The following is a 25,886-nucleotide window of genomic DNA, read 5'->3' as shown; positions in this document are numbered from 1 at the left end:
AATACGCATATTGTTACGAATACGAAAAAAAATAAACTAAAATGTGAAAATGCGAGAGAAAACGGTCGGGGTTTAGATGCGCCAGCGATTTCGTCTTTGATTAACCATACTGTTGTTGAACCTTGGTGGCTCTCCAAAACTTGTCAGGCTTACCTTTAATTAAAATCATTCATAAATCTCGATTGCTCTCAGCAGTTGTTTCGCGGTGACCTCATCGTCCTCTCATGGTCACTGTTTGGCTGCTTCCGTTGCTTGCGGTCTCACATGCGACCAAACCTCGAGCACTGAAAAATATCATAACGGTCGACAAGGGACCAGAGCTGACGATGAAATAACGTTACAAACACCCCTGTCCCCAGCAGAGATGAGCGGGGACTCTCTGACACATACCCCAGGAATGCAGGATGCAGCCTCAGGTGCTGTTAGGTATATGACGAAACCAGAAAACACTTCTGATGATAAGCCGTAAGCGCAAGGTGACATGTGGTCAGCTTCACGATTTGGAATGTATCGTTCGGTGTGGTTAGGTTTAGCATAGGTATGATTGGGAAGGGAGTTGTGGTTTCAAAGCGAACATGTGGGCATACAAAATAATCGACCACGAAGGAACGGTGACGATGTGCAGCTGTTATAGATGCATTAGCATATAGCATGCCTGCCAGCAATGGGAAAAATATATTTGTGCATAATGGCGCACGATTTACATATGTTATGGACAAGGATTCAATCGAATGTCGTTTCAACTTACATTTCGCATGCATTTCCTTTAGCACGTTAGCATAGAAAGTCTCAGACCTTTCAGCTTTGCATGTCAATTCATGTCTATATAACTGATGCTTGGATTTTCAAATAATTAACATGTGTGTTTGTCGTTTAAGTTGGGAGTGCCTCATTTTATTGCGAAATTGAAAACTTCCCGCAAAAGCCCAAATACGTAGTCTAGCTGAAAGCATTTATTGGATGTATTTGGTATTTGAAATATCAGTCACGATGGCAAGTTACAAGTGAGCAAGGGATAGTATTTCTTTAAAAATAATCCCCACTTCATGATGAAGGAAGAGGAAATAGCACAAATTACCGCGTAGCCTTCTATACGGGTAATAACACATCTCGAAATGACGAGAGAACGAGGGGGGATGATGGGGATGACCTTTTCTTGGAAAACCGAGTACACTGAACAAAGATTATCGCGCAGATAAAACGTGTTTGTGAGCTCTACAGCGTGGAATGCGGAGACATCGAAACTGTTCCGTGTCCACCGTTCGCAGCGAACAATAATGTCCTCTCTTCACTGCCCATGGACAGAGAAGACGACACCGACAATAGAGACGTAGGCGACGACGGAGACAATGACGACTGCCAACACCGACAATAGAGACGTAGGCGAGTTAATTTGCAGACTAGTTCAGCGAAAAGTCAAACGGGTCAGATAAGTCAGCGGACTCGGTCTAAGTCGCGCAGACCATGACTGCTCGTCATTTAGCCGGACAGCGGAAGTGACTGCGGCCTTTGACCCATGCCGACCCCGTTTGGGCAGAGCCGCCGGTTTTCGGACCGGTACGGACCCGGTGGGAAGCGGGTGGGATGGGGAGGGGTCGGACAGGGCTGCAGACTATGCCGATCAGACGGTAGCTGGCGCAGACGCCGCACCGAATGACCTTCAGGTCACTGCGGCCACCCGCCCCGTCTGCACCGAACTGACGTGGGCTATGTGGAGAGAGGAGTGGCCTGTCACGGGCCGCTGGGTAAGCAGTTATGTTCCGATCACAATGGCCCCAGCAGATCTCTTCGGGTGACCGCAGACAGATGCTTCTTACTTCTTAGTCAAATGCATGATGGGATTTGGCTGCTTTTTTCATCTACGTTGTCACATGCCAATTGCTATTGGTTGGTATCTGTGGGACACGGATATTTTTTCATTATATTAGAAAACTGTTTTTTGATGCCGATCTTATTATTTTCACAAGTGTGCCATACCATAGGAAGTTATTTTGGCAGGTCTTTTAACTTTGTGACATTCAAAATGTTTTCAAGCTTTAATCATTGCTTTTGCTAAAACAAAATGTCAACCTAATGGAGTGCAGGGTGGCAAGCATGCTTAGATTAGCCATGAGGAGAATGAGTATAACAGTGACACTTCGGAGACATACTTTGACACCTGTGGTTCTGTGGCATTACCCAAATCCATAACAGATGACCGATAGTGACCACGGCTGAGTGCTCGTAAAACCTGAGGAATGTACGGAGACGGGCGCTGGTGATCCGCAGCTCATGATGAGGCTCGAAACGGGATCGACACGACTCGGGAAACGTGCTCGTTTTCGTGTATCAGAAAACAAAAATACCTATACGGCTCTCGGCTTAACCGGTGCCTGGCACAATCCATGAGCCGTGCCGTGTAGAGACACCTGTTACATGCAGACGTTGCATCAACAGGCAATAAAACAGCAGTGAGTAACGCTACGATTATCTTGTGTGTGAGAAAAGCTTAATGTAGGTATACATCATTTTTTATACATATCTAGGTACCGTGTTTCCCGAATGAAAATAAGGACCACTTTTTACCTGTGCGCTCCAATATCGCAGAGTCCTTCTGTTACCAGAAACTGACTCATCGCTATAACCACCTTAGAGTGTTAAACCGTTTTAAATAAACAGTCTCTCGAGGATTATCAAATGACAGATGTGACATATAAGGTATGGCCAAAACTTTTGAATTCATTTTAAAAGGGAATTATAAAATAATTTTAAAGTGGTAAATTGCGTTTTTATCCCTTTTAAAATGAATTCAAAAGTTTAAGTCATGCATGCACTTATAAAACAGTCTCTTGTTAAAAACCGCTTAGGTCTACACCATTTTCGAACCTAGTTAAGACAAATGAAGCCCAATTTAAAACTGTTGATTTTTTAATTAAAACAATCGAAAAAATTGTTAAAACACGTGATATTCAGCTTAAAACGACCAACACGTAGTTTCGCGTGTCAGTTGTTTTAAGCTAGATGGCACGTGTTTTAACCCACTTTTCGATTGTTTTAATTCAAAAATCAACAGTTTTAAATTGGGCTTCATTTGTCTTAACTTGGTTCGAAAATGGTGTAGTCAGAGATTAACGATTAACATTTTCCTTTAACAAAAAAACTTCTAGATATAGGCACCTACATGCTAACTACTTATCAACCTCCAAACCAGAGAAAACAAACAGATAGTCCACAAATTCCCAGGCATACTTTGTCTCGGTCGTGCCGTTATCGTTTATCGGTATCTGGTGACGTTCCGCCTGCAAAGGAGCTATCCCCATTATTACGGAGCGAGCGAAGCGAGCGTAGTCTTTCCTTAGATTAACGGAAATTTCTGAGTATGAGCGGCCGGCCGGCCGGCCGGTGGTCACGCTTTTGCGAGGCTTATATCTCAGCAACCACTTGACCGATTTACACGCGGTAATTTTTGTAGGGTAGCTTCATTCCTTCTCCCAAGTATTGGACTATTCCTGATGCATGTGGGTGACCCCTTATGCACGTGCCACGTGCAAAACGAAGAGGTGTCCGTTTTGTAATTGTTGCAATATCTTGGTAACTACTTGGCCGATTGCGCTGAAAGTTGGCATGTAGGTAGGCACCCACTAGGCACTGCATATCCATGTGCCAGAGTTGGGGTGCTGCTGCACGTGCGCACGTGCAGGGGTCGATTCCAGATCTCGAGAACGGCTGGACCGATGGCGCTCAAATTTGGCACATGGGTAGGGACCGGTTAGTAGGGTGCCGTGCAAAAGTCAGTTGGGACCCATTTTGCACGTGCGCACGTGCAGGGTGCCGCTTCCAGATCTCGAGAACGGCTGGGCCGATTGTGCTCAAATTTGGCACATCGCTAGAGACCGGTTAGTAGGGTGCCGTGCATAAGTCAGCTGGAGGTACCCCCTCGAAATGTCGCACGTGCAAGGCTCACCCTCTCGCTCGCTCCGTTAGTCGCCCCAAAAGGCGTTATACTGGTTATGTTCACTCAATAATTACACCAGGACTTGTCAGCCAAATGACGCATGTCTCCAAATCCCATAGAACAAAAGTAATGATGGAATCTTCTCACACTAATCAGTCCTTCTCATGAGGCTACATCACTTGATAAAGACCGCAGGACGAAGCTCGACCGATAGTCGTGAAGCATAAAAATGCAACTGGTGAGTATAAAAGTCACCCTCGTTTGTAGCCAGACAGTCGGCAAAACCGCTTTGCGTGTATCATCGATAGAAGTGTAGGTCGGTAGGTCATATTTTGTGAGCATTTTGCGAATGCCCATTTGATACAGACCACTGGATAGCTGAGGGGCAAGCTCAAGCGCAAATAATAAATGTTACGAAAATGATAGTTGTGTGACTGCTGACTGTGTCTATTCATATTGGCCTATAAGTACCGCTACAGGGACACGGAATGGAAGAATTAAGTATCAGACTAGGGGGGAGGCCAGGGGGAGGGATTCGACCATCGACTGGTAATCGCAGCCGCTGAGCCCATCCGTTGCTTGGGACGGGGCCACGGGACGGGGTCACGACGGGACGGGACTCACGAAAGGCCACCCAACCGCCCAAACAGACACTTCGGACGAATGGACCTTTCTAAAATATGCCCTCAATACCTACCTACGGTGCCAGACTGCAAAACGTTATTGTAAGGAGTGCACCTGTCACCACAACGTCTACATAGGTTAGGTAGGACTCGTACTGCAGCGCATCCTTGTGGTAAACACAGGCAACTATACTAGCTCACTAGAGGGCGACGTGGTAGCGGCCAACGACGCAAGAAAATGTGTGGTCTTCTGCGCAACACGAAAGTCGACTGTATTTTTACAGTAAGGAAAGAGTTCGAAAAGACCGTTCGACCTTTCCGTGCTTCTATCCTCAGGATACTGAAATCCTTCTCCTCCACGCCGCAACCGCCCTCCGGGCTGGACAGGCAACTTTATCTCATGCGGGCTGCTCCCTTGGAGCGGCACCGCTGCTCCTGAGGGAGCGCACCCCGTAGCCGGGTGCAGTGAGTGCCTCGGGGCTGGGTGGTCTGTCCTCTGGACGGGCTCAGCCCCGGCGACTCACTAGGGTGCCTGTCCAGACCAATGTCTCCCCCTAATTCCTATCATCCTTCCGGCTCTGCAATGGTCTTGTCGACCGAAAGGGCCTAACCCAACAAAACAAACAAAAAGACCGTTCCGTGCTTCTATCCTCAGGATACTGAAATCCTTCTCCTCCACGCTGCAACCTCCCTCCGGGCTGGACAGGCAACTTTATCTCATGCGGGCTGCTCCCTTGGAGCGGCACCGCTGCTCCTGAGGGAGCGCACCCCGTAGCCGGGTGCAGTGAGTGCCTTGGGGCTGGGTGTCCTGTCCTCTGGACGGGCTCAGCCCCGGCGACTCACTAGGGTGCCTGCCCAGACCAATGTCTCCCCCTAAATCCTATCATCCTTCCGGCTCTGCAATGGTCTTGTCAGACCGAAAGGGCCTAACCCAACAAAACAAAACAAGTTCGAAAAGTCAAAGGAAATGCTGAGGACGTTTGTAAATTAAATGAAAAATTCAGTTAGATCAAAGCGTTTTAATCGTTCAACTTCGTCAATAGCTACGTCTTTATACGGCTCGTCCGTTCGAGGCCCGACCTTATATATGTTATGTCAATTTATATCGCGCAGAGGTCGAGAGCATTATGCGGATATCATGGAGACCAAGCCTATACATAAAACTTAGGTGGAGTCCTAGTTCAAACTTCAGAACGGGACAAATTTAGCAAAACATGATACCTATAAGAGGAGCGATTAGCCGAAGAAACTCCGACTGCAAGCTTGATATGGAACAGACTATAGTCTTGTGCTTCCGGACAGTTATGAATTATGATGGCTGTGAAATGAATTCTTATAACACGTGCTTCTGATGATTCATGCACATGCAGCCTGGTCCTGATTGACTCGATAAAATGGGCTGTAAGGCATATTGAGGTTAAAGGGGAATTATCCCGCACCGTAGACAGTGTTTACACTTTACAATTGCTTCACATGCAAAGAGAGAAAATTATCAGATGTCCTGATTTGTTAACCCTCGCCCCGTTGGGGGGCCATTTTGGCCCCCCCTGTTGTTTTTCCTGAATAGCAAGAAAACGGCGGCGCGCAGCGCCGCCAAATTTTCAGTACCTTCCCGGGCATCAATTTGACACCTTCACACCAAATTTCAAGTCTTAGGTCACCTTAGGTCAGGAGTTATTGAGGTCAAACTGAGGTCATGTTCGAGCAAAAATGAGCAAAAAACATGCAATCTTGAAACGCTCACCAAATCTACAGTTATCAAGCAATTTCAAACTTCTTTATATGGTCTAGTAGACAAAAAGAGGCGCTACAAAACTGCTATCTCGGATTTTCAAAATTTTTTGTTTTTGACCAAAAAAATATTCAAAAAATTGATTTTTTAGAAAAATTTGAAAAAATCCAAAATTTTCCGAATTTCGAAAAAACCGGAATATATATGATAGTCCTAGCGCTCTTCTATATACATACCAAATTTCAGATCGATATCTCGTTTTTTGGCCAAGTTATAGCGAAAAAACTGTTTAAAAATGATGACGTCAAATTTTTGAACTCAATTTTTAGCGATTCTAGACCACGTACGGCAAAACAAAGACCACCATTGAACTCCCCGTGACGAGCTGCATCGATTCGATACCCATTTTATGCAAAAATATTAACTTTGAAATTTGACCTAATTTGACCTGACCTTGACCTGACCTTGACCTGACCTTGACCAAAACGTGACCTAAGCTGGCCCCAAAGGCTGCCTGACCCACATAATCGCATTTGTCATGTAAAATGGACCATAAAACATGTATCACACGACACTTTCATATTGTGACCCCCCCGTGACCTGACCTCTGTGACCTGACCTGGTATCAGTGACCTCAAATAGCAAAATATGTGTTTGAAGAACATTTCCCCATCGATGATTTTCAATGAAATGCATTTTACTCGATTTTACAACGCATTTCTTGAAATGCCTGTAAACGGTGAAAATTGGACCTTTGACCTGAACTGTGACGTCATCGGTTTGACCTAGGTCAATGAAATTGGGTCACAAGGTAGTTCCCCGTTGGGGCTATCCAACGCCGTTTACCGCTTGTCGCTATGTTGCGTGGTTCTCGAGATCTTAGGGGGGCCAAAATGCCCCCCCCCAACCGGGCGCGTTGCTCGGCAGAGCCCAACGGGGCGCGGGTTAAACGTCTAGACGATTGTCAAACTGTTAAACGTCTTGTAGACATTTCGTCTAGTCTGAAATGTGTCGTATTTTTATATAAAAAAGTATTTTTTTACCTTTAAGCGCCCGAAAGATATCGGCTGTCGCTCGTACGTAGAAAAATCTTTTAAACGCCAGGCCTATCGGCTCGACGTTTAAAAAAATTATTCTACCTACTCGCGGTTTAATATATACCTTCATTTGAACGGTAATGTAATAGAAAGGTCCATTTACGGTAATAGCTTCATTTGAACGGTAATGACTAATGACATTATCCTTGGATCCGGCACTATCCTTGGACGGCAAAGGACAGTCTGTCTTAAAAGTACTACGCAAAGCAACGGTGGATCCATCAAGCCTGACTAAGGAAGGACTGCTAAATTTGAGTCACCGAAGCAATGGACATCCTCGTCCATTCCCCAGGTCAATTGGTTCGGTGACTTTCAAATTATAGCACGCCCTTCCTAGTTCCTCGGTCAGGCTTGATGGATCCACCGTCACCTTGCGCGGTACTTTTAAGACAGACTGGACAGTGAGTGAACAATGCCTCGGGGAACGGACACATTTGAGCCATACGTAGGTATCTAGGTAGGTGCTTTTGAGATGTATCGCTCGAGGACACTTGTTTTCTTTTTTGGAAAGCTATTCGAAATGCCTAGCTGAATCGAATTTCACTGGCATAATGTATTAAACCCCTCTTCCCACGTGCTTTTGGCTAAAAGGTAGCAGTGAGTTGTGCAGTCAGTGGGCATTGATAAGCTTATCCCAGCGCGTGGGTGTTTGACACGCGTCACACGGTTTGCCTTATCGGTCAGTAGGGAGCCGGCGGTCGATACCGAAGGCCGCGCAGCGTTGCGTCACTGGCCGCCGTCATTGCGCCGTTACAGGCGCCGAGAGCAGAGGCAAGTCTGCAAAAGGAAACCACTGCGCAGTGAACATTGAACAGTCGTGAGATGAATGCTTGGACTTCACTCTCGATTGAAGGCTGCAATGCTACTACTGAATATGGGTGGTTACTGGTTAGAGCCGCCAGAGTAACGTTTTTGCAAAGGGAAAGCTGCTCTCACAATCGCCGTGAGTTCGGGCTTACACCGTGCGCCAAACGTGTATAATCTGGCCACTCTACTACCGAACGGTGCAGCGGCAGGACCGGCGCAAACCGGCAGCTCGGTCACGTGACTCTTGCTAGCTGCAGTCTGTAATCAGCTGTTCCCGCACCGCCGCGGGCGCCGGTCGCCGGCGAGCGGCCCCGTGTCACGAGTCTGAGGAAAGGGAAGCAGTAGTGAAGTGTGGGCCGCACAGCAACTGTGAAACACGTGTTCTACTGCGCACCGGCTGGCGACTCGCTCCCCGTCTCATCGCCCATCGGTGCCGAGCCGGACGAGTCTGCAGTTTTTGCTGCCTGATATTCTGCGCAGCTGGCTGCGGCCTCCAACGGAACGACACGGCGACGATCGACAGATAGACCCGTGAAGCACCGACGGTTCAAGCTCTCAAGCTCGTCGGCGCGACGCCCGCCAAGGTCACGGCGTCAAAACAATCGGTGGGCGGGCGCACGTGGAAAGTGCCGTGAACGGGTAGTGTTCGAACTTCGTGACCGCCAGGCGGCGTTGAGAATCCCGGTGCCGATCACGTGAGCCGCCGGAACGGAGGATCGGATCACGGTGTCTGGTGGCTCTCCTGACCGTCTCGTGTGCCGACAGGACACCAGACGCGTTTGTTTATCGTTGTGAAACGGGAGATAGATCACGTCTTGCGTCAGCGCGGGCGTGGTGTGCTGTTGAGTGGCCCATCCACTGTGTCATTACGCTGTTGCGTCGTGCGTCGCCTGGTCGTGACTTGCATTAGGTTGTGTTAGTTCTGAAGTGCTGCAATGGCCGAGGGTCGGGATCCGACCGTTCCGCGGGCATCTGAGGCTCCCCTGGGCTCCGGCTCCGGCTCCGGCTCCGGCTCGGGCCGCCGCGCCGTCTCCGGCTCCGTCTCCGTGCCCCGCTCCCGGCGGTCAGAGGACTCCTACGAGCCGGGCTCCCTGAGCCAGTCGGTGGACTCGTGTCTCTCCGCCGGGGAACTGTGCCGACAGGAGGAGCGGATGGCCTCCATGAGCGACTCCCTGTACAGCACTGCCAGTGACGTGACACTGGTCGGGGAGTGCTCCTGCCCCGCCGGCGCTCCGTGCCTCTGCGGTGCCGTGAAGGATCTAGGAGAGGAGGTGAGCAGCAGCACGGACAGCGGCGCATCGGTGAGGGAGTGTGCCAGCAGCAGGAACGGCAGTGGTGCCGAAAAACTGATGTCAATCGAGGCGGCAGCAAATTGTGAACGAGAGGGACGCGAAAAAGCTGGTAAGGTATTAAAGTCTGACACTAGGGAGGAGAAAGGTCGCTCACGCTCGGTTGGTAGAGATAATAACACGCCAACTCTTCCTGTTGTTACAATTCATGACGAGGCAGCTACTGCAGCTGCTGAAGACGATGACGAAGCGACGCCTCGAGCGCCGGCCGCCGGCCGCCCGTCCGCTCCCGTCACTGCGTCGGGAGGCTCGGGTCTCCGAGTGCCCGAACCTGAGCGAACCCGACGTCTGTCGCTGGATTCGTCGGGAATACTCGCTGCGGCCTTCCACCAGAGCGAGCAGTTCCACGAGCTCAACGACGCCCGCGACGACCGGCCGGTCAGCTTCGTCGTCTCCGGCGGAGCGGACCGGTCCCAGTCGCGGAGCACGTCGGCTTCGGAGAGCCGCAGCGACGAGGGCGAGGGGGGCGACGACGGCGGCGACGACGAAGACGTTGTTGACGACGACAGCCGGTCTGACAATGAGCTCGAGCAGGCGCTGTATCAGTTCCACCATCAGCGGCGGGAGAGCTTAACCTCGGCCTCGGATGTCAGCGTCCAGGAGCTAGAGTTGGAGACGACCGGAGACTTTCCTCACGACTTCCAGTTCCCGGGCGCTGGCGGCTCCAGTCGGCACCCGCCCGCGGTGTGGCCCAGTGAGGCCGAGGCGGCACGGAGACTCGCCGAGAGGGTCGGGATGAGTAACGGATCTCGATCGCGACGTCAGGCCGCCCGGAGATCGTCAGAGGACAGAGGGAGACGAGAGACAGCAGCACAACCCTCTAGACCTCCCGTGGTGCCTGCGGTTGTCATAGAGCCTGCCGACGAGCCTGCCGCCAGCGCCGCCGCCGCGCCGCCTCCCGCCCGGCCCCCACCCGTGCGACGGGGCCTGCTGGCCAGACTGGTGGACTCGACGGCCGCCTTTCTGCTGGGCGGCATGCAGGACGACGGTGGCGACCGGCGGCACCGCTCGTACACGGTCAGCGCCTCCGACTACCGCCGCTCCGCCGCCGCCGCCGCCGCCGCCGCGGCGAGACGGGCCGCGGCAGAGGCCGGCGAGGACCCGACCGCCTCCCCGGCGGGGTCCGCTGAGCCGGACGCCGCCTCCACTTCCTCCCGCTCCCCGGTGCTGGGCCAGGTGGAGGAGCCGGCCACGGTCTGCCGGCAGTGTCAGGAGCCGAGCTGCTCGCCTGAGGTGGCCTGTCAACGGCCGCTCGCCCGACGCCTCTCGGTACACAGCGACGATCGACCGGTCGCCATCATCTCGTGAGTGCGGGAGATGGGAGGGAGGGACACGGGGTGGGGTGGCTCCGCAAATACGCATAGGAAACATTGCCGCTTGTGTAGTGCATTATCTTGATAGCGTGTCAGTGTCTTATTGAAAACGGCATTTGATGTGATTGTTACCCAATAAGTTAAATTGGTTTTATCAATTGAAATTAATGATGCAATTGTGATATGAAGTACCTGTGAATTGCAACTATGAAGTACAAATATTGCATCTTCAATATTCTATTATTCTGTAGCAGTAAGAACTGTCACTCACCCACGCCTCGTCCGTTTTCCAGGGAGCAGCGAGACGGCCTTCTGGCGCCACCTACCGTGGTGGGTGGCGGTGGTGGCGGTGTCGGCAGCGACCGACCCCCGTCAGCGGAGGGACCGACAGGTAGGTCTACTGGCCATCCGTTAGACACGCTGAATGAGCTGGTTACAGTGGTTGGGGTGCCGTTCTTATTTAACGCCGTCCTGTTTGTGCATCTGTCTTGAGTCTTGCATCTGTCTTACCAACAAAAAGACCGTTACAACGCGAAATCAGAAACATGCTATGTAAAGACAGGTTACAGTGGGTACGGGTACCAAAATATACTTGTTTGTTGCTTAGACCCTATTTATTTCCATTTTGTCTGTACACTGAGTTCATATTGTACGCATTAAGTATGGCTGACACAATCGCTAAGTGACATGTTTGGTTTCTTATTGAACGCTTCCAGAGCTCGGACATTATTGTATCTATACCAAGGTCAAGAGCCGAGAGGCCCTGTTTTCGTTTCTCGGTCCTCCCACCGAAACTTGGAAATAAACACGCAGTCCTACTGGACTGTATCATTTGACGAATAGCAAGTTTCATCAGTGTTTCCAAACATTTGAATTTATTAGCGAATTCAAATATTTTATTATCGATATGTACAGGGGCGGATCCAGAAAATCTCCAAGGGAGGGGCCATTAGAAACCAGGAGGCCCCCATAATCCCACCTGTTGGAGGCCCCATCTTCCCACTTGTTGGGCCCCCCCCCAAAAAAAAACTGCGTCTATTGAGCTTATCTAGCTGTTCAGGCAACATCTCAACATGAATAGCCACTTTATTTTCAGGAGGCCCCCTTTTCAGCTTTTTAACTTTTTATTTTATTTTTGAAAAAAAATCGGCCAAGGGGTGGCCATGGCCCCCATGCCCCCCCCCCCCCCTGTATCCGCGCCTGGATATGTAGCTGTTGCCTTGGAATATCGCCGCCGTCACCGCCGCAAAAATGTCCAGAACTGGTAACATTTGAGGCCACCAAAAATATGTTTGGTATCAACTATCAAGCGATACCAATCAAGCGATTGGACTGGATCTTGGCAGACGTCGTCGATACGCAATATAGACAATTAATTCCCAATTTGATTTAAATCGGTTCCCTGGGTTATAATTAAGCGTTAACCGGTAAATAAATCGGCGGTCATTAACTCGCTTTGTAGAAGTGGTAAAACTGTCCCCGGACGGGCCAATTAATTACCATGGAAATTTATTTTTTGACACATCGCTCAACTGCTCCAGTGTTATTCAGTCCTCAAAGAACTGTTGTATTATAAAAAACGACTTGTCGTCAAGCGCTGTAGACTGATAAACACCATTCATCTCGTTTCGTTAACGTCGACAGTCGACTACGTTTGGCTTATCCAAATATCCAGCCACGGCTTACCCCGTTTACCAATATCACCTGGCCTGTACCGCGAGAGAAGCCGCTGACCATCTTTAGCTATATCAACCTTGGGAGCCAATACGAGCGTGGTAGCGGCCTGAAAGGGAATGTCACCATCTAGCGTGGCTGCTTCATGAGATAATGCCTACTTCCAGGGAGCTACTGTACTTGGACGGGCAATGGCATTTCGTCGCTTTAAGTTCGGACGACAGGTAGATTAGCCGGAGTCATTGGATATACGCTGATGCTCAGTTCTTTCGTTTATCATTTATCACAATTCTGAGCTATTTCCTTAGCCCGATATTTTGTTTTTCCCATGTTTGATTACTTAACCCGCGCCCTGGTGGGGGGCTATTTTTTTGCCCCCCCCCCCCTCCAGACTTTTCGATATATCTCCAGAACCGCTGCGCCGATCGTCACCAAACTTTCAGTACCCTCCCGGACATCAATTTTACACATTGTGACCAAAAAATTTCCAAAGGCTATGATAGGTTGGCCACAAATGACGTCAGAGTGACGTCATGTTCTGCCGTTTTTGACCCAAAAAAGGGTTTCGCGGGAAGAGCTGTCAGGCCTATAGCTTTGCAAATACAGAAAAACGATTAAGACATAAAAGCTGTAGAATTGACAGGGCTACAAAACTGCTATCTCGGATTTTTAAAATTTTTGGATTTTGACCCCCAAAAGTAAAAAAATAGATTGTTTGAATATAATAGCCGAAAAATCCTTTTTTTGTATTTCGCAAAAACCGGAATACATGTGATAGTCCCTACCATCTTCTATCCACATACCAAATTTGAGATTAATACCTCTTTTTTTAGCGAAGTTATAGCGAAAAAACGGTTCAAAATTGATGACGTCAAATTTTCAAACTCAATTTTTAGCAATTCTAGACCCCGTAGCGCAAAACAAAGACCACCATTAGACTCCCTGTGACGAGCTGCATCGAATCAATACCCATTTTATGCAAAACTATCAACTAAAATTTGACCTTTTTTGACCTGACCTTGACCTGACCTTCACCAGAAAGTGACCTAAGCCGTACCTGATAGTCTTATAACCAACACCATTGAGTTGGAAATGAAAAATTGGCCATAAAACATGTATCGCACAACCTTAGTACCTAAAGTTAGGTTCATGTGACCTGACCTGTGACCCTTGGTGACCTGACCTGTGACCTGACCTGGTAATGTCAGTGACCTCTTATAGCAACATATGTACTAGGCAACTGACGCCCTATCGCTGATTCTCGACAAAATGCGTTTTCTTCGGTGTTGCAGCGCATTCCCTAGATGACCCGTGAACGGTGAAACATTTCATCTTTGACCTGACTTGTGACGTCATCGGTGACCCCGAGGTCAATGAAATTTGGTTTCCTTCGACAAATTTGACAGGCCTTTCGAACGTCGTTTGAATTTGGCGGATCCGTCCAGTAGTTTCGGAGATACGAAGGGGGCAAAAAATAACCCCCCCCCCCCCACCAGGTCGCGTTATAAACAGACCCCACCAGGGCGCAGGTTAATGGAGAAATATGAAATGAATTTAGGAAAATTATTTTATCCTACTGTATGTAGATTACATCACCGCATTACATTTCCCTGCATAACCATTGCGCAACATAACGGTACACATTTATGCACAGCATCCAAGGCATCGATCATTATTCCCACCATTATTCCCATTCCCTTTGACCCTCGTCCCCCACCCTGCTCCGGCGGTTTGTCCACAACACTACACGACTCTCCACTCACGCCACCCCACACGTGGCCTGACCGCCACTCGCTGGGGGTCTGGTCTTCTGTCTGGTTCGGGGCGGTGCCCTGTTTGGACACTGAACAGACCAGGCCAATGAGTGGCGCAGTGTAGAATCAGGGGTCAGAGAAGCTGCACGTGTCTGCTCCTGTATCAGTGTAAAGGGTTTTATAGAAAAGAGTCAGAGAAGATTTGCGTGGTAGTGTTAGTTATGCTTCTCAAATATTCGATAATGGAACAATTGCTAGATTGCGATTCTCAGATGGCCATGCAGTATAGTATATCGTGACAATGGGCTGTTTGCTACATTTAATTTCAATATGATATTGTTCCGTGGTTAAATCGCGCCCCATAAAAGTAAAAAATGGAAGTCATTGGGCTGCTTCAATATCATGGTAAGTTTGATAAATAGGTTGGCTGTTTAGATCCACAAGCGTCAACTTTGATCGAAATGTGATATTTTTACGCGTAAGAGAGGTGCCACTCACCAGCAATGCTGGAATTGTGAATTTTTGTCCTGGTCCCGGAGAATAAATTCTGTCCCAAATCTGTCCGGAGAACCGGCCAGCTTGTAGAACACTCAATATGAAAATCATATGTTTGGCCTACTAAATGTGACAGTTGATAAAATGTGTTCTCTCAATGCTATAACTGCATGTTTAAGTACATTGCATGGAAACATGGAAATGGCCATTGGTGACAATAACTATAGGCATGTGTTAGTTTTTTCTTTGCTGGCGTAGCCATTGACCTGGCCCGGAAAAGTGCAAACTTCTGACTGAGACAGAAATGCCTCTTTGCAATATTTGTTTTTTCTTCTGTTTCAGATGAGAGGCGAAAGATGCGTCAGCAGGCAATGCAGAACGATTTGAGGGTGAATGTCACCTATCACAATGTGAGTAACTGGCCGCTACGTTATTCTTTCTCTTCGCTCTTCCCCCTGGACAATGCTGCTTACCTGTTCCATTTTAGTATGATTGTGTCAATTTAGAACATTGATTTCCATTCGCAAACGTAGTACGCTTATGGACTAATTCCCCTTCCCCGGTTTGTTTTTGTTTGTTTGTTTTGTTGGGTTAGGCCCTTTCGGTCCAATTAGACCATTTCAGAGCCGGGAGGATGATAGGATATGGGGGAGACATTGGTCTGGGCAGGCACCCTAGTGAGTCACCGGGGCTGAGCCCGTCCAGAGGACAGGCCACCCAGCCCCAAGGTAATCACTGCACCCGGCTACGGGGTGCGCTCCCTCGGGAGCAGCGGTGCCGCTCCAAGGGAGCAGCCCGCATGAGATAAAGTTGCCTGTCCAGCCCGGAGGGGGTTGCGGTGCGGAGAAGAAGGATTTTTGTATTCTGAGGATGGTATCACGGAACGGTGTCCCCTTCCCCGGGACAAATAGCTCATTTCAATGGCGGGGTGGCACCGACCTGAACTTTGACCTTTCTAAGAAGATTGTGCGCTCCAAGTACAACCTATTCGTGAAAATGTTATTGAGCATCGCACGAAACTGCTATCATTCTTCTTCCGGAGATCACAGTAACCGAATTACTTCAGTCACCGAGCCATGTGCGTTTTAACGCCGTATATGAGCAATAAAGTTATGTTCATATTTTGTTCTATTCCTTATCGAGTCGAAATTGCTTATTGTACTTTGTCATGTAATCAGACAAAAAGTTTTATTTGTCGTGAAACTGATTCAGTGCAGGATGACATTTTTATATTTATTGGCGCGTCATTGTAGTTTTGTGTGTTGCATGGGCAATTGGCAACATATGTAGTGTCATTAGGCATCATTACACTGCACATATTCTCTTGCAAATATGCAAATAATGCGCAAAATAAAATTGAAAGGGTGCTGTCTTGCGCACAGTTTGAATAAATAGAACTGAAAGTAAACCTAGACCAACGGCACGCGCTACACCTTTGTTGGAAATCAAGTCCTGTTAATTTGACATCGTCAGCATTTTGTTCAAACAGTCCGTCCTCCAATCTGTCGTTATTTTGGTATTAAATGTAAATGCATTGTGTTGTTACAGTTTCTATTGGACACTTAACAATAACAGTACCAGTAAGTGGTGTTGTCGTACATGCGTTCTTCTCGTATTTTAAAGATGACAAATTTATCATTGTATCCATATAAAATCATAAGCTGATGTGTGACATGTGCTATCGCGCCGAATCTGCCTTGAGCTGGTGACTCTTGAATGCCTGGAAGTGAGCTTCTCGTCTCTCCTCATGGGAGGACGGGACGCAGTCAAGCCTCGGAGCTGCTACTATCGTCCGCCGCCGGCCCGCTCGGTGTCTCACCGGGCGACAAGTTGGACACTGCCGGCGATGCAGTGGCCATATTGGACGCCTCCCTAGTCGGTTCGGAGACCTTTCACCGCCGTCGGACCTGTCGTCGGCGATGTGTCTTCGTTGTGATGTGGACGGCTGTCATGCTGACGGCGGCGGCAATAGCTGTGCTGGTATACGAAATATTTAATGCCAAAGAACATGTTTTGGTACTGGAAAATAGGAAAGAGTTCATGGCCAAACAAGCTGATTTAAAACTGAAGGTAACGATGCCCGAGACGACAACGAAGCGAGCGACGACAACTCCATCCACCACGCCGGCTTCGACTCCATCTACGAACAGCATATTTATTCCTTACACCGGCACTGTTCCACCGTTGGACAAGGACATGGATTATGAGATATACGATGGAATGTTGGCCGTGCCGTCGATCGTGGACGGCCAAATCAATCACACAGGTGCTGTTGGAGACTATATGGGCAGCATCTTGAGCGACTACGGGAGTCTAGTAGGGGACTACAGTGATCCCCAAGTCGGAGATAGTGCCACTGGCCGCCGCCGTAGACACGTCAGGGATGTCTCTGGAGGGTACAAAACGCGGAACACCATCCAGCAAGATGTTGGTGGTGATCGTAAAATAAAGAAGTACTCTGCTGGCGCTGGGAGTTATCTACCATCTATCACTAGCTCTCTTAGTAAAGCCATGGGACTGTTGAATAATATTCTGACAGGGAAAACTTCTGCTAGCAGGCTGGCCTTGCTCCTAGGTATGCTCAACGACACAGCGACAACCGCAGCAGAGAAGAGACACAGCTTGGGAGAAAAAGGCCAGCCAAGTACGACTGAAGCAGCAAAAGGGACAAGTCTTGATATAGCTACAGCTTCCGAATCGACACAACATTCAACTGAAAGTACAAGACTGAGGTCAAGTGAGCTCGAAACCGGTACTTCCAAGTCTGTGCCAACAGAATTGACTCAGAAGCCGACTCTTCCAGATGGATTACAGAGTGCGATCGACAAGAATGGGCCTGTCGCTGCAACCGAGGTAACAATGGAGCCCACGTATATCAACGCTAAATATGTCCTAGATGATGGGAGCATCTCAAACTCAACTGAGAACCAAACATCGACAGAGGCTGGAAGTGGCAGGACTTACATGATTTCAACTCTTGATGAAGACCAACATCCAACTGAACCTGCCAGCATGGGGTCAATTGTCGACCGTGCCGAGAATATTTCCAGATTCAATGGGAACCGGACTACGTCGGAGCCCGGAAATGACGAGAACGACAGTATTGTATCTCGGCAATCAGCCCAGCATTTTACTGAATCTTCCAGTCTTGGGGCGAGTGTGAACCAGACCGGCTCTTCAGAAACAGTTCCTATAGCGTCGGCAAATCTAAATCTGAGTGCGGCACATGGATTGGTAATTTCAATTAATATCACTAATTTGGTCATAGACATTGATGAGACGACGGAGTCTGAATCGAATTCTGAACGGGTAACAAACAATGATCAAGCCATTTCAAGTCCAGAGGATGACGACTGCGCACCGTCATCGACCATGCCGTCTGTTTTCGATTCTGATGGAGACGACTTGGTCGCTAGCGGCTTGGACTACACGTCATTATTTCCGGTTGATTTAGTCGGCAGCACAGAGAGCCTTAGAGGTAACGACAGAGTAGAGGCCTCGACGGTGGCTTCATTTGAGTGTGCTGATAGTGGAGATCATATTGGCGTGGATGGAGGCTGCCAGGACTCGCCGTCGTCTACACCGGGCTCAACAGATGCCATCTCAGAAAAAGATGGCTCACAGAAAAGTAGTGATTTGGAATCTGGCAAAAATGCCTCAATAGTTTCTGAAAGCACTATTGTACCTACTCCGGGTATCGCACATTCATCTCACAGTTCACACGATGTCACAGTAGGGACCAACAGCTCACAACTTCCGTGGAGTTCCACCTCAGATGATAGTGACTTTGGGACGACGGTGATGAGTGCCGGGAAAAGAAGCTTTAGTGCATTACCTCCTTCTCAAGATCGCACGATCAACGATATGGAGAGCACTGTCACAGAACAGGTAACAACAGCTTCGCCATTTTCAGCGTCCATTACGGCTGCTGATCTGACAGAGAGTGACTGGACCGGTGGTGGTTTGAAATTCGGATCAACGGACGCTCAAACTTCGGCAAGCAGAGCCACTTCCCAACCGGACCTCGACTTGATTTATACCACTTCACTGCTCAACCAGCCAGACACTTCAACTTTGGCTGCCGACATCCAGCACAGCTCAACGTCTGAACCTTACTCCAGTCCAGAGCTGACGAGCCAATCGAAGGAAGCAGTTACTATGCCAGCGTCAACATCCGAGCGGCCTCCCATAGGCACAGACGAAATTGAGCCATCTTCCCGGCAAACTACTGGAACTGTCGATGACATAATCGATACCAGCGAAAGTGTTACTCAATCGGAGGATGAACTCCTATCGACACAATTGACCACAAGAAGTCCTGATGAATGGTTATCTTCGTCGGAGCCGAAACAAACTACAGAGTTCTGGGACAGAACTGAAGTTTCGACTGAGAAACGGAGAGGCGAAAATGAAACGCAAGGAATACACGAAACGACCTCGATACCAGAGACCACATCGAAAGCAAATCCGTCAGGAGATCCATTTTATTTGCATACAGCAAAGCCGTCACTCAAACCGCAACCGTCTAGTACAGATTTACATTCAGTGTCTGAAAAGCCGACCGAAGAAGCTTCTAGATCAACGTCTGAAACACCCGAGGTAGATGCAACATCAGCATCTGATCAGCCGACTATTGGAGAGCCAACATCATCAGCCAGTAGCCATGCAACATTTAAAGAACCACCTGAGGAAGAGATAACACTGGCAGAGGGAGAGGCAACGTCAGCATCCGGTCAAACCATGACTTCGCCTGTTGTTGTCATGCGTAGATTCGGCGTGGACCGTGAAGGTGGATTCACATCATCGTCCGAAACAAACAAGGGGCAGGAAACCGAGGTGGCCAGTTCCACTGGGCCTCTTCATGAAGCGGATTCGACCTTCGAGTTCGGCGAGACGACGACGAAGCAACTGCTGACCGATCCTGAGCATCAAAGCACAGAGAGTATCTCGGAAAAAGCAACTGGGAGTATGTTGCCCTCGTTACATACGACCGAGAGAATGCGGACAAGTTATGGAAATGATGGGCCAGAAGCGACAACAGGTGCTAAAGACATAAGCACTGCGCCAATGTCTTCACTCGATGATGTTACTCAAGGAGAACCAAAGATAGAAGAGCTGACAACCAAAGGCAAGAGCGTAACAGAAGTATTGCCGTTAGAGTCCATGGTAGGCAACGAAACCGAGAATAGCCAACCGTCTCATCGTCCTGTCACTACCAGCTGGGGAACGGAACACATGGATAAGGGTGGAACGACATCAGCACATCCAGTAGGAGAAGGCGAACTGACAACTGATCAAACGTTAAGTGACAACTTAACGACACTACCCCAGGAGTCAACAGTTTGGGCACCTTCTTCAAACAAAACTGAGTCGACTGTACTCAACAAAAAGGAAACTAGGCATCAGACGTCTCCGATCTCGCCGAATTACAATGAAGACAGATTTTTCACAGTGGGTCACACAGATGAGTATAAAACGATATCCACAACAACAGAAGAATCTGTGACAACGGAACAGCCATCCAGTGATGTGATGCTGTCGTCTCAGCAACCAACAGGTTTCGCTGGTGCGATGAACAGCACGGAGTCGACTACATGGGACACGACGAAGGATTACCAACAGACATATACAGTTCCGACGCCTACCGGTGAAGAGGAGGCTTCAACTACTGACTATACATATGAGGAACGAACGACACCGGAAGTCAATCAGTCAAAAAGAGGGGAGGCAACAACAGATCACCCTCATAGCGATAGCTCGACATCACTGCTTGGGCAGTCAACTGTTGATGCTGCCACGATCAACAACACCGTGTCTGCTGCATTGAACGGAACGGAAAGTCGCACTCAGACTTCATTCTCAGCGACTACCGGGGAAGGAGGGCCTGTGTCTTTTACCAGGACAGTTTCCGAGGAACATGATACAAAATGGAATACATTGGAGGATTTGAGCACAATCCAACAATCAACACCAGTGTTCGAGCCAACAAATGGAGTTTATGTGCCTTCGGTCTCCGGTAATGAAGTGAAAACATCCGTACAACCAGTGACGTCTTCTCAGGATCAAACTATCCAGGAATCGAACGTAACGTCCGAGTACAAAACAACCACTGATGGTTTGACTCCAGAACCACTCGAAAGTACTGAATCTGCGATTAATGGAACATTCTCCACGAAAACATCCCAACAGCATTCAAGAACGTTCCAAATCAATTTAAGAAGAGCAGGTGTTGGAAGGAAGACAACAACGAAGAACATCAATGTGTCTACGCCATTATCTGTGGCGGCTCCGAAAGAACAAATGACAACGGAAATATACCAATGGTATTCAAAAACTTACCAGGATAATTTCACAGAAGTTGAAGTTGGAAGAACGACGCCAAGCACAAAGAAAACCAACGAGTCAACGATACCGGAAGAGCATTTGTTAACCTCAACAGAACTGTCGACAACTGCTGAATACACTAACAGCGGGTCAACAACCAGATCGAATGATAGCGCTCAACTGACGTCCGCCTTGTTTGATGAGCTAACAACCATGACCTCGGAAAGTACCGTTGACGATGGCTTCTTGTTTGAGACGGGCACGACTACTACGAACTCATGGGGCGAAGGCGAAGAGACGGCTACTGATTGGAATGTAGAAGAAGGAAACGAGGACTATTTCCATGAGACGCCCACATCCAGCACAATGAATGAGAATGGAACCCCGACGCCGGAGAGGACAAACGTCTCTGGGTCTGCGACTTCAACCGACAAGGCAGTTCGGGAAGATTCAACAGAATCGGTTAGAGAGGCGTCTGTTTCACCACAACATCACCGCTCAAAAGGAATGTTGGCATCAACCAAACAACATACTGGAGAAGAACCGCTAGTAACGTCTGAACTCCCAGTAACGATGCATCCAACAACAAAATATGTGCCGTCGATCACTATCAACCGCAACAATGTCACCGTAATCGACGATATATTGCACCCAGACTTTGTGACCCCATCGACAGCCGTGCCTTTTGATCAAGCTAGTGATGATTCAGCAACAGATGCTTACCAAGAACCTGATATGACGTTTACAGCGGAGATGCCTACCACAGCGTCTGGTAAACCGGATCGTCTGATGACAGGTCAGGATTCTGGAGAGGAAAGTGGTGAGAAGTCGCAGTCGACCCAGACACATGCGCAAATGTCCACAACTCAGTCTGAGTTCCAGTCAACATCCAAGCGCCCTGATTCCTCTGGTAACGGAACGCTTGATGAAGTGCTGACACAAGAAGATGATAACGTCGGGGAAACGTCTGCGCCAGGTGGCTACGCAGGTGTAACGACTTCAAGGACGATAGGTGATGACCGCGATTTAGATACGACATTGGAAAAATATTCAACCACAGAGACGCTAGGCGGATCTGAAGATTGGACCTCGAGCTGGTCTGGCTTTGTAGAGCATTCACGAACACCTCCAATAATCGATGGACACAGTTCAGTTTCCACTTTTGAAATTAATGCAACCACAGAGGCGTTCAGAGAAGCTGAAGAGGCGACTACGAGCTGGTCTAACTTTGGAGGATATTCACGAACGTCTCCAACAAGCGATGAGCGCAGTCCAAATTTGACGGTCCAAGAAAATGTTACCACAGAGATGATTAGCAAAACTGGAGAGACGACCACGAGGTGGTCGGACTTTGAGAAAGGTTCACGAACACCGCCAGCGCCCGATGAACACAGTTCAGTTGCTACGATCGAAGCAAGTGCCACCACAGAGGCGCTAAGCGTAACTGAAGAGACAGTCTCGAGCTGGTCTAAATCTGAGGAGGGCTCACGAACACAGTCAACACTCGATGGACACATCTCAGTTTCTACGGTTGAAGGACTTGCTACCACAGAGACACCAAGCGAAACAAAAGAGACGGTCTCAAAGTGGAACACATTTGCTGAGACGTCACAAACAGTGGCGGGGATCCTTCAAACAAAGACCTCAGTCGAACCTTTCTCAGCACCAACAGACAACGTCACTGATGCTACGAAGGTAGACCAAACGCGAGAGTCCACAACAGAGTATAATGGCAAATTTGGGGTAGACGACGAGTCGACGACAGCTGCATCCCAGTCGAAGGGAACGTTAGAGCCTCAAACAACCTCATTTGGTATGGCTGACTGGGAACGTACCCACGAGACAACACCGATTCTAGTTCGAGCAACTCAAAGGAACCAAATCTTAGAGCCGTCAGAAATTCCAATAGATATATCAGATGCTGGACGAATCCAAGGCTCAGGAGCGGACACAAATGGTACAGTCGATTCGGAGCAAAGTCTGGAGTACTCGACCAGCCCAATCGGTACAACGGACACGGGACAAAATCTAGAGTCAACGACCGGTCTAGCCGACACATATAATACAGAGGAAATTACGGAGCCTGCAATTATCGTTAATATTTCAACAGGTACGGAGCTAACTCTTGAATTAACAACAACACTGGATAATGCAACAAATACGGAAGGACTCATAGAGTCGACAGAAAGCCGACTGGGTGGGAAAGATGTGGAGCCAACCCTAGAATCGACAATAACCCAAAACGTTACCGCAGATACAGATGTATTCCTAGAGTTGACAACAAATGCAAGTGTTACATCAGATGCGGAGGTTATAACAGAATCAACGATAAGCCACAGGTCTACAACAGTTACGGAGCGAATCCTGGGGTTAACAACGAGCTCCATTGGCACAAGTACTAACAATCAAATATTGGATGCTTCAAAAAGCTCAAGAAGTACAGCAGATGCGGAGGGTATGGCCCAGTCAACAACGCCAATCAGCCGAACAATCGCAGAGCGGATCATGGGCTCAACAAGTGCCAGTGTTACAGCGAAAACCGAGCAAATACTTGGCAAGACCTATAACAAATCGGCAACATCCGCGACAAATACCACGGTGGAAACGACGACAGTGATGGCTACAGTGTCGAAACCATCGACATACGTCACAGACAAGGTTGAGTATGAGTGGACGGGGCCGGTGGTGCGGAGGAGAAACAAACACGCAGGAGCTGACGAAGGCACAAAACCGACAACAAAGCCCCTGCCTCTCACCAGGAAAACGACAACAACGACGAAACGACCAGTGACTAAGAAAACAGCGAAGCCATCACAAGCGTGCTTCAAAACATGGATCGAGTGGCGCGGTTCTTGCTACAAAGCCTTTCCCTGGCCGGTTCCCTGGACGTACGCTCAGCTGTTCTGTCAAAAACGAAAGGCCAGCCTGGCCAGCGTCCACAGCAACGACGAGAACTTCTTCCTGATGGGTCGTTTCGGTCCGGTCTGCCACGAGGGCAAGTGCCGCGCCGTCACAGGCCTCCACATCGGCCTCACGGACGCGGCCGAGGAGGGTCGCTACGTCTGGACGGACGGCAGCGACGTCGACTTCCTCAACTGGAGCGACTCCGAGCCGTCCAACTCGCCGCCGCCCTACGGCGACAGCCAGGGCGAGGACTGCGCGGAGCTGCGCGTCGTCTTCGGCTTCGGACAGTGGAACGACATCAGCTGCTCCTCCGTGAAACGACCCTTCGTCTGCAAGGCGCCGGCCTTCGAACATCTGCGCCGCTTCGGCTACTGATGGAATGTTGATCACACACAACTAAAGCTCTGGCAGCGAGTGTTCGCGCATGCCACTAAAGCTTGAACAGCAATAAAAGTTGACGCTGGCTTCTTGAGCCGTGGCAGAGGTTATTGCCTTCAGTTTGAGGATCTCTGAAGCCAGCTCAGCGGCCTTTGAAGTCAAGTCGAGGAACCGATGATACTTATTACTTGCATCTCGATGTTAGCCTCATATTTCAAGATTTAGACGAATCTGCCCTGAAAGGAGGGTAGTTACGCATTGCAGCTTTCAGATATTGCGTTTTGAGTGATGTGATTGCTTACCATGTCAAGAGCTGTATGACGCAATGCGAAATCGATTCCGATCGAGATCTGTGTGGTCCGTTTTTGTTAATATGAGCATTGATTGTGTATTGATGTGTGCATTAATGTTCCTATTTTTGTTCAGTAGTGTTTAAAAATTTATAGTTTCCGAGCTGTTCCTAGGAATGTGAATACTTTTTAACGTAAATATTTACTGTCTAAATAAATATTATGGCCACGTTTTCCTTGCTGGCTTAAGTCTTCATTTTTGTTTTTGATATGCGCCTTATTGGAAAGTATGAATTTATAACGATGTGCAGGATAACGCACGTAGTTCCTTTTTCTCGAGTTATGTATGCAAAACGACGAGACTTAAGTCTCACCGCTGATAACTTCATTTCTACTATAGTTCGTTTACTAGGGTTACCCGCGTGCTCCGCAACGCGAAGAAGGGTTATTTTTGACCAGTGGGTATTGGGTTGGTCTGTGTCGATTTGGTTGGTATCCATTTCGTTCGATTTCTTTTTGACGGCCAAGCATCTTGTAATAAAACAAAAAAGATACATCGCATCGAGGTGCCCGTGTCGTATTATCATGCGTTCTACTTTAGAATGATTCGAAAACTGGCGTGAAGTCTTTTGAGGGCCATCGATGAATTTCGCTAAAAATGACGATGCAATGGTTTGGAAAATTTACATTTTTTAAGAATACTGTTGCTAATCATGCAAAAATGAAGAGTGAATATTGGACAGAATTGCATGCTCTATCCAATGGTACCATATTCAATTACCAACGGTATCAGGTTATGCAGCAAACCCCGTGTGATTAATAAAGTGACACAAAATTGACAAACACCATTTTCTCCCGTGATTTGTACCACCTTGATTTGGATCAATCAGCTTTTCACAATTTTTATATGAGAGGCGGTACCTTTCTCTTGCAAATAGGCGTTGATTCAACTCGCTCCATTTAACGGTCACCTAAAAATAAAATTAATTCCAAAATCCCTCAAAAACCGCAATTTTTCAAATAAAAGTGCCCTCTCCGGTGCACGTGGCGCGTGCTATCCTCTGCACTGCACACCATTCAATAGCCCGTTCAATTCTGTACACGATGGTGTTTTCCCAGTGCCGATCGGACCCCTGGTCACCAAGATATTGCACCGGGACCGGACCCGTGTCGGGCAAATTTGGCCGTTTTCGCCCGATTTCGCGCGCCGAT

General features: G+C 48.5%; 2 protein-coding genes across 3 annotated transcripts in view; both read left to right on the top strand.

The window, feature by feature from the left end:
* The first annotated feature begins 8,476 nt into the window (after positions 1-8,476).
* LOC122366694 (oxidation resistance protein 1-like) overlaps positions 8,477-25,886 on the top strand; it is a 44,409-nt gene continuing 26,999 nt past the window's right edge. Inside the window, exons 1-3 of one of the 2 annotated variants that reach the window (XM_043339209.1) lie at positions 8,477-10,846; positions 11,149-11,246; positions 15,121-15,188. In XM_043339209.1, the coding sequence (XP_043195144.1) occupies positions 9,129-10,846; positions 11,149-11,246; positions 15,121-15,188 (1,884 nt within the window). In that variant the 5' untranslated portion in view covers positions 8,477-9,128. The remainder of the gene's footprint in view (positions 10,847-11,148; positions 11,247-15,120; positions 15,189-25,886) is intronic. The other variant, XM_043339210.1, reaches the window with a different exon arrangement.
* LOC122366693 (mucin-16-like) lies at positions 16,260-24,930 on the top strand. The gene has a single exon (XM_043339208.1). It carries the CDS (start codon positions 16,495-16,497, stop codon positions 24,379-24,381), a length of 7,887 nt encoding a protein of 2,628 aa, XP_043195143.1. The 5' UTR covers positions 16,260-16,494; the 3' UTR covers positions 24,382-24,930.

The sequence above is a fragment of the Amphibalanus amphitrite genome, unplaced genomic scaffold (genome assembly GCF_019059575.1).
Source record: "Amphibalanus amphitrite isolate SeventyFive unplaced genomic scaffold, NRLGWU_Aamphi_draft 000825F_arrow, whole genome shotgun sequence".
Lineage (NCBI taxonomy): Eukaryota > Metazoa > Arthropoda > Thecostraca > Balanomorpha > Balanidae > Amphibalanus > Amphibalanus amphitrite.
Note: the sequence above shows the minus strand (reverse complement) of the source record. Positions and strands in the feature narration are given on the sequence as shown.

Excerpts from the sequence above, each read along its gene's own strand:
- LOC122366693 (XM_043339208.1), top strand. The coding sequence starts at position 16,495 with ATGCCTGGAAGTGAGCTTCTCGTCTCTCCTCATGGGAGGACGGGACGC.